This window comes from Pongo pygmaeus, chromosome 19, assembly GCF_028885625.2.
Source record: "Pongo pygmaeus isolate AG05252 chromosome 19, NHGRI_mPonPyg2-v2.0_pri, whole genome shotgun sequence".
NCBI classification, from domain to species: Eukaryota; Metazoa; Chordata; class Mammalia; order Primates; family Hominidae; genus Pongo; species Pongo pygmaeus.
Window position 1 is genome coordinate 81,843,140 of NC_072392.2, and position 9,290 is coordinate 81,852,429.

Below are 9,290 nucleotides of genomic sequence, written 5' to 3' on the forward strand. Positions count from 1 at the left end.
GAGAAAGAAATCTGGGAGGGATGGAGGAAATCTATTCTCTTGGCTCCTTAGAATTGTAGTTGTTACTGTTTTCTAAGGACAGTCTTGAGAGATTTATACAAAATGACTAGTTGGAGCCTCTCCACACTTGTGAAATTCAATCAGTACAAATTTTTAGACGATCTTGTACCCTCATGGACATCAGAACATCTTCATATATGATTTACAACATGTGTCAGTTATAGGGCTGTGCCTTGTACTGTCCCCCTGCAATCTGGGTGGCACAGAGGACTCAATTCCAGGAATATGGGGAAAGGGAGGCATCCCTCATGGATGTAACAGAATCTTTGGGACTGCGAAGATCAACATCTCCATGGGACCTTTCAGGTTTCACTATAACAAACCCACAGTGAGCTCTGGATGCATCGGAGGGCCCCACAGAACTTTGCCTGGTTGTGGTTTGTGACTTGTGGTTTTCATTTCACTGTTTCCCAGACCAAAGCTAGCACCCCTTACTGGCTGGGCGCAGTGGCTCATGCCTGTAATCCCAGCACTTTGGGAGGCTGAGGCGGGTGGATCACCTGAGGTCAGGAGTTCGTGACCAGCCTGACAAACATGGTGAAACCCTGTCTCTACTAAAAATACAAAAAAAATTAGCCAGGCATGGTGGCACGCACTTGTAGTCCAAGCTACTCAGGAGGCTGAGGCAGAAGAAGCACTTCAACCCAGGAGGTGGAGGTTGCATTGACCAGAGATTACGCCACTGCCCTCCAGCCAGGGCAACAGAGCAAGACTCTGTCTCCAAAAAAAAAAAAGTACCCCTTAAAAATATGTTGGGCCAGGCACAGCGTTTCAGGCCTGTAATTGCAGCACTTTGGGAGGCTAAAGTGGGAGGACTGCTTGAGGCCAAGAGTTCAAGACCAGCCTGGGCAGTATAGTGAGACGTCATCTCTACAAAAAGTTAAAAAAAACTATCTGGGTGTGGTGGTGAATTCCTGTAGTCCCAGCTACTTAGAGGCTGAGGTGAGAGGATCCCTTGAGCCCAGGAGTTTGAGGTTACAGTGAGCTATGATTGTGCCACTGCACTCCAGCCTGGGCAACCAATCAAGACCCTGCCTCTAAAATAAATTTTAAAAAAAGAAAAGAAAGGCTGGGTGCGGTGGCTCACACCTGTAATACCAGCACTTTGGGAGGCCGAGGCAGGTGGATCACGAGGTCAGGAGATCAAGACCATCCTGGCCAACATGGTGAAACCCAGTCTGTACTAAATACAAAAATTAGCTGGATGTGGTGGCACGTGCCTGTAGTCCCAGCTACTCGGGAGGCTGAGGCAGGAGAATCGCTTGAACCCGGGAGGTGGAGGTTGCAGTGAGCTGAGATCGTGCCACTACCCTCCAGCCTGGTGACAGAGTGAGACTCCGTCTCAAAAAAAAAAAAAAAAAAGAAAAATATGCTGGTTGTCAATGCACTTTTATTGTAGAAATAATGCCAATCTGTTATTTAAATTGAAAACAGTACAGAAGCATATTTAAGAGCAAGGTGAAGGTCATCTTTTCTCCTTCCTATATCATTTCTGCCTCCATCCCCCTCTGCATAGATGACCTCTATCAACAGGTCATGTGTCTCCTTCCAGACCCTTTTGGTATACTTTCAGGGATGTACATCCATGCCCCCAAATACAACTATATACTTCTTCCTTTTGCACTGATAGGATTCTGTCCTAGCCCTGTGGTGTTTTGCTCCTTAAGTTTTTTAGTGTGTTTTTTTTCTTCCCCTCACTAATCAGGAGCCTTATAATGGACAAGGTTTGTTATGGAGCCCAAGAAGCAATGTACTCTGGTGTTTTTCTGCCATTTGAGCATTATTTGGAAGGCATGAAGCTTTTCCTGATTTTGGCCCTCTGCTCATGCCTGTATGTCTCCTTGAAGAGCAGCTGGGGGCCTGCTGCTGCCTTCTGTACCTCAGACTGTGGTCTGTCTTCTTCATTATTGCCCTCTTTTTTTTTTTTCCAGGGGTGTGGATAGGGAGGGATAGAAGAAGCAGAAAAGAAAGGTGTCATCCATTATTCATGGAAAGCAGGACTGGCCCCGTAGAAGCCCCATTTGCTGCTCCTGGCTGCTGCCTTTGTCCGGCTCGCTGTTGTTTTGTGTGTTGCACCTGCCTTGAGCCCCTTCAACCGAAGGAGCTGTTGCTCAAGTGTACTCGGTTGAGCATTGAGGAAAAGGGGCTGAGTGCTTTAGAGGTGCAATTCCCTGACCTCTTGGCATTGATTGTCCCTGGGAGAGGGATCTTGCACCTGGCCCAGACTATGCGGCCTTGGCAGGAGACTAGTATTGCCCACAATTAGCCTATTAGGGTTTAGTTTATTCAGATTTTCTGTATATCTGAGACCAACTTTCATCAGAATGCATGGCAGAGTCAGGGTACACTGCAGCTCTGAAGGCCATTGTCTTTTTTTTTTCTTTTTTAAAAATTAACTTACTATTTTGATTATAAAAGTAATATAGGCCAGGTGCGGTGGTTCATGCCTGTAATCCCAGCATTTTGGGAGGCCGAGGCAGGAGAATCGTTTGAACCTGGGAGGCTTTGGTTACAGTGAGCCGAGATTGCACCATTGCACTCAAGCCTGGGCAACAGAACGAGACTCCATTTAAAAAAAAAAAAAAAAAGTAATATGAGCACATTACGGATCACTTAGGAACTAGAGAAAAGTAAACATAAATCCTAACCTTGCCATCTTAGTATTGCCATCATTCTCATTTTAATGTATTTCCTTCTAGTTATTTTTCATGTGCTTTTATATATTTAAGGCGATTACCATCTTTCTGGTGTTTCCCATAGCTATTTTCTTGGATTTTGTTTGTTTGTTTGTTTTGAGATGAAGTCTCACTCTGTCGCCCATGCTGGAGTGCAGTGGTATGAGCTCGGCTCACTGCAACCTCTGCCTCCCGAGTTCAAGCAATTCTCCTGCCTCAGCCACCCGAGTAGCTGGGATTACAGGTGTGTGCCACCACACCTGGCTAATTTGTATTTTTTTTTTTTTTTTTAGTAGAGATGGGGTTTCACCATGTTGGCCAGGCTGGTCTTGAACTTCTGACCTCAGGTGATCTGCCTGCCTCAGCCTTCCAAAGTGCTGGGATTACAGGTGTAAGCCACCATGCCTGTCCAGGAAAGAATTTTTTAACAGCACATATCAGCACTACTTTATCAGTCTTCTATATAACACCTCACTGAAGCATAAATGTCCATCAAACAGGGAAGAAACGCTCTCATTATATTGAATGATCAGAGAAGGATCTTTGTAACCACTCAAGTATTTTAAGCGGCTGCAAATGACATGTTTGGTATCCCCTTGTCCACTCCTGATACCTGACCCAGATGAGAAGGACTCATTAGTGCAGTGGATAGAGCCTGGGGACATCTGGGAGATGGAGTCAGGGCCTAGATTTGAGTTCTGGCTCTGCCACTCACTTGGATGAATAGCTGTGTGATTTGGAACAAGTGCCTTAACATTTCCGAATCTCGATTTCCTCATCGATAAAATGGGGGCTTAAAATAGAACTGCCATCATGGGGGTGCTTTGTAAACTGTGACTTGCTCCTGAAATGCAGGGATCATCATCCCCATTGCCTCACTTGTGACCTTGCTTGCTGGCTTTCTTTGTACCTAGCGGATGACCACCAGGCTCTCATCTGGGACATCCAGCAAATGCCCCGAGCCATCGAGGACCCTATCCTGGCCTACACAGCTGAAGGAGAGATCAACAATGTGCAGTGGGCATCAACTCAGCCCGACTGGATCGCCATCTGCTACAACAACTGTCTGGAGATACTCAGAGTGTAGCATTGGTGGCGCTGTGCCCACGAGGCAGGGGCTTTTGTGTTTCCTGCCTCTGCCCCACCCCCAAAGTAAGAAGAAACATGTTTCCAGTGGCCAGTATGTCTTTCATTGCTTTGCACCCACTGTTACCAGAAGCTGCTCTAGGAGTTCCTGGCCAGTTACCCCATCGCCCTCTGTGGCAGACTCAGTGCTGTGTGGCGCCTCCTCAGCCCAGGGCTGAGTTTTAAGATTTTCTCTCCTTTCCTCTTCTCCTTTGGTTCCTCAATTAAAAATGTATGTATATTTGTTTGTCAGGCGTTGTGTTGAGGAGCAGTTCACACACTGGCTGTGTCTATTCCTCTGCCCAGGTGTCTCTGTCTGTTTGCTGCCCAAGGCAGCAGTCCACGTCTCATCCATGTCCATGTTCGTGTTAGCACTTACGTGGGAACAAATACCAATTTGTCTTTTCTCTTAGTATCAGTGTGTTTAACAAATTTTAACTTTGTATATTTGTTATCTATCAGGCTAATTTTTTTATGAAAAGAATTTTACTCTCCTGCTTCATTTCTTTGTCTTATAGTCCTCCCTCTTTGCACCTTCTTCTCTTCCCTCAGTGCCTGGAGCTGGTACTGGTCCCCTGGCCCCATGAGCAGTTTGCCTTCTTGAGTCACTGCCTGAATAGTACATACCTGACCGAGAGTCCAAACCACCTTGGTGCTCTGAAGTCCACTGACTCATCACACCTTTCTTAGCCTGGCTCCTCTCAAGGGCATTCTGGGCTTCTAAACAGACATAGGAAGCCTCTGTTTACCCTGAAGCACCACTGTCCAGCCCCATTGGTTCCCACTGGGAGCATGGTAGAGCTGAGAGAGACAGGCTGTCAGGGTACCTGACTTGAGGGGAATCATTTCAGGAAGCTGAACTTCAAGCATATTTCCAGTACATTCTTTCAGAGTTTGTTTTTCCATCCAAATATAAGCCCCAGGCCATTCCACTTAGTGTCTTTTCAATGATAGGCAAGAATGATATCTGAGTTGAACTTCGGTGCTTCTGTTGGTTGAGTTTACTGTGCCTGGTGGTATATTGGGCATTCTTTGGATTGAGTGCTCTGAGGTGAGAGAGTCTTCCCGAGAGGCATCCTGTCTGTGCTTCCAACCCTGAACAAGACCTTACATGAGAGATGGACTGATGGACTGCGGCAATCCCGGGCTGTCAAGTGGATAGATAGTTAAAAAGCATACTGTGGGTAATGAAAAGGGAGGAAAAAAAAAAAGAAGGAAAAGGCATTATAGACCCCCAGGGTCAGCCAGTTAAGAGCTCTACCCACACCTGTCAACCCCTCTCTCCCCCAGTTTAGGTTCTGAGCAGTATTAGACTTGCAGCCTGCAGTTGTCTTTTGACTTGCAGGCCGCAGGTGTCTTTCCGTTATGTGAATGAGTTCCGTGGAGGGGCATGTGTGTGATTCCACCGTTAGATGAGCCCTTGGGGCAGGCAGTTTGGGACGTGCTCTTGGGGGAAAGTTGGCTGGTTCCTTGCACTCTGCTCCTACCTGAAGGTTTTTAAGTCCGTCTGAATTGCTCATCTGAGATTAGTAGAGTAGCAGGCCTGAAGAACGATGGTTTTGTCCTCTTTTGCTCTCACCTGCTTGAGAAGTAAAACAGTAACTTTGTTCTTCTGGGCCCTTAAGCTTTTTTGGTTAAGTCTTCCTTTTCAGAAGTAGATGTCATTATATGCCAAAAGTCTAGCTCTTTGCTTTACCATACAGGGACCTGTCCCAAAGAAAAAGACTTTTTTTAGCCAGTGTATTTCCCCTTCTACCCTTTTACTTTGTTGTTCTGATTTTAGGACTCTGGCTGGCCATGTGCTTGTGGTTGCCTCTCCTGCATTTGCCACTGGATTTGCACTGCATCATTTGGAGATACAAAGCGAGCAGTTCTTGGTCAGAACCCTCCTCTGCTTTTCATTGTGTTTGTTAATGGTTACTGGGTCCTTCTCTCAAGGGTAGCAAGGCCAAACTGATGGCTGCTTGTTTAGGAGGCCATCAGTTCCTTCCTGTGGAGAAGGGTCTGAAATGGAAGTCAGTGGTAGAAGGGGCTGGTCTGCTGGGCAGGGCTTACATCCACTGAGTTCTAAGATTCCTTTCCTGATCTGCACTTAGACGCCTGGTCTGTATGGTGGAATTTGTCAGCTGGAACTCAAAAACAACAACTTGAAAAAAAAATAATAATTAGAACATATTTGCATAAGATAGCTATTTACTCTGGAAACCAACAACTTTTGAGATTTCCCTTGCCCTGTGGACGCCCAGCCCCTGTCATCCTTCCTTAGGTTCTGCAGTGCAGTCTTCCCCTGAATGCCACCGGGGACCCAGGGGAGACTCCACCCCTCTAAGCAAGCACACACATACTCACAGTTGATGAGTTGCTGGTCTTTGAGTCCTAGCTCTCTTACCCTCCCTTTACTCCACCAGCCCGACGACCCATGACTGAGGAGGGGATTTCTACAGTCTCAGGATTTAGAAAGCCTCTAAGCCAGCCATGCTCCAGAAAGCACCGATCTGTTGTAGTTGCAAAAACAACTCTCTGTAATTTGTTGAGGTTCTCAAATTGACAGCCAGCGAGACTGGGTGGGAGGCCCTGGATCTGTTCTCCCTGACTGCGGGAGGAGCAGCCACTAGGACTTTACCAGGAAGCCCACATGGAAGCGCCGCCAGGCTGTGGCCCAGCTGGTGATGGCCCTTTTGCTCCTGGCAGCCTGAGGCACAGCTGCCTGTATTGTCCTCATCTGTTCTGACGGAAGGATGGAGGTGCTGAATAAATTAGGCCTCAGGCCTCTACCACCAGAGAGCTGGAGAATGGGTCCACGTCATTCAAGACCTGAATTTTTTATGCTCAGGAGCATTGGAATCCTCTTCTTCAGGGAGGAATTAGCCTACAAGGTTAGGACTTGAAGAGGGAAGATATTTAATAACTGGGCGAGGCTGGGCGTGGTGGCTCACACCTGTAATCCCAGCACTTTGGGAGGCTGAGGCAGCCAGATCACAAGGTCAGAAGATCGAGAGCATCCTGGCTAACACGGTGAAACCCCATCTCTACTAAAAATACAAAAAAAAATAGCCGGGGGTGGTGGCGGGTGCCTGTAGTCCCAGCTACTTGGGAAGCTGAGGCAGGAGAATGGTGAGAACCTGGGAGGCGGAGCTTGCAGTGAGCCGAGATCGTGCCACTGCACTCCAGCCTGGGCGACAGAGCAAGACTCCGTCTCAAAAAATAAAAAATAAAAATAAAAATAGGTGAAAAATCCTTATAAATCCAGGATTGGCTCTGAGAGAACTGGCTAAGATTCAGGAAGAAACAAAAAATTCAGAATCCTACAAGGTTTTGATGACAATTAGGGCCGAAATTTTAGGAGGAGATGTAGGATGCAGGAGAAAATCAAAGTGTTTTCTTTAAATCAGAGGAGGAAATAGTAGAGGTCAGTGAAGGTCTGGGGTAGGGAAACATTCAGACTGTCCATTGCATGGCTGTGGAGTGAGACTGCCCTTAGCCTGGGTCAGCCTTCCTGGGCCATAAATTGGGCATCCGTGATGCTAGGTAACTATGGGAACAAGATGACAGCTTAGAGCAGCCATGGGTGATGTTTGGTGTAAAAAACCTACAGGCATTTGGGGTCCCATGATTGTTCCAGACCATGGCTCTTCCTGGTTGTGGGTTTGTTACAGAGCAGGAGAAGCAGAGGTTATTACGGTTATGCAGACTTTCCCCCTCCTTTTTCTCTTTTCTCTTCCCCTTGCTTTTCCACTGTTTCTTCCTGCTGCCACCTGGGCCTTGAATTCCTGGGCCGTGAAGACATGTAGGAGCTGCAGGGTTTACCACACGTGGGAGGGCAGCCCAGTACTGTCCCTCTGCCTTCCCCACTTTGAGAATATGGCAGCCCCTTCCGTTCCTGGCTTGGGGTAGGGGAGACCATTGAAGTAGAGGCCTCAAAGCAGACTTTTCCCTTTACTGTGTGTACTCCACGATGAAGAAGGAAGATCGTGCTTGATACTTAGATTGGTTTTCCCAGGGAAGAGGGCGGAGCAGAGCAAAGTCACTGTGAACCCTGGGCCAGGCCCTGGCTGGGCCAGCTCCTGAGAGCGTCTTGTGTTACAGACCCTTGCCCACTTCACCCACCTGCACCTTCTCCCCCTCCCACAGTGTCACTGCTGCTAATGGTCAAAGTCAAATGTGTGGCCACATGAGATGGGCCAGGTCCTCTGAGGCCACTTTCTGGATGTCATTTTTAAAATATGGAAGCATGCAGGTGCATTCCCAAAGAGGCTTGGACTGGTATATCCAACCAGAAGCAAATAAGCTAAAGAAAGTTTAAACTCAAGAAGAAAGATGTTGACAGTCTATGTAACAGCTGGAAAGTTTATAGGCACCCACCTTTCGGACAACCCAGTGATTATGAACATGTGTTATCTACTATTTAAAAGAAATGTTCTCACCTCGGGTTGATTGTGGTATACCATGTGTTATGAAAATTGTTGAGCTGAAGCTTTGAATCGATTTAGTTGAGTCTGACTCGCTTGCTTTGGTTCCTGTGTATTTTACTACCCCTCTTGTCAGTGACTTTCCCTCCCCACCCCACCGAGAGTGAATTTGTAGCATGATTGTGTAAACCTCTATGTAGAAAATGGAGATTTCTTGCTCTGAAATGTTAAACTCTAACTGATCCATTTCTGTGCCCTTTAGCCTAGTATGTCTGAACTTCCATTCTTGTTATATATTTAAACTGTCCCTCTATATTATAGGTTTTGTGGCATCCACGGTCAGGTGGAGAGGAAGCTGCCCCTTGCAGAACTGTACTGTAATATTTTTCTTTTATAAATATTTTCACAGGACTGATTGTACACAGGGCTTGTAATAAAATTTTAACACTGTGCTGTGAAACAACTATGGGGAATCTCCATTGAAGGCTACTTCATGGGCACCTGAAAGTGGAGTGTTATAGCTATGACTTTCTATTTCTTGTTTCCTAAGTAAATTAAACCTAATTTTCACCCTTTCATTCTGTTTCAGCCTCCTGTATAAGAAGTACCGTATTTTCTGCCCATCATACTTTGTAATAAAACTTGAACATGTATAGATTGACTGAATTTCTTTTTGTGACGAATTCAGTTCTTCGCATTTTGTCACTTTGGTCATGTTCTATAGACAGTGGCAGTGCCCCAGCCCGAGCCGGGCAGTCTGCTCATCACCTTTTATATCCTGTTTAGTCATTCACTTGTTAATTCAGTGGAGCACCTCCTCTATGCCAGGGGACATGGCCCTCAAGTTGGTTGCAGTCTACCAGAGGAGACATCTACATAAATACTTGTGGCCGGGCACAGTGGTCTGTGATCCCAGCTGAGGCATGGGGGTGGCTGAGGTGGGAGGATCACTTGAGGCCAGGAGTTCAAGACCAGCCTTGGCAACATAGCAAGACCCTGTCTCAATCAATTAGTAATTTTT

General features: G+C 46.6%; 1 protein-coding gene across 2 annotated transcripts in view; it reads left to right on the top strand.

Moving 5' to 3' along the window:
• The window catches only part of DCAF7 (DDB1 and CUL4 associated factor 7), a 45,167-nt gene extending 36,245 nt beyond the window's left edge, over positions 1-8,922 (top strand). Inside the window, exons 7-8 of one of the 2 annotated variants that reach the window (XR_008495171.2) lie at positions 3,650-3,887; positions 8,859-8,922. Coding sequence is in view for 1 of the 2 variants with exons in the window: in XM_054458951.2 (XP_054314926.1) it covers positions 3,650-3,822 (173 nt within the window). In the remaining variant the exon portion in view is untranslated. Of the gene's footprint in view, positions 1-3,649 lie in introns of both variants that reach the window. The other variant, XM_054458951.2, reaches the window with a different exon arrangement.
• Positions 8,923-9,290: the final 368 nt, after the last annotated feature.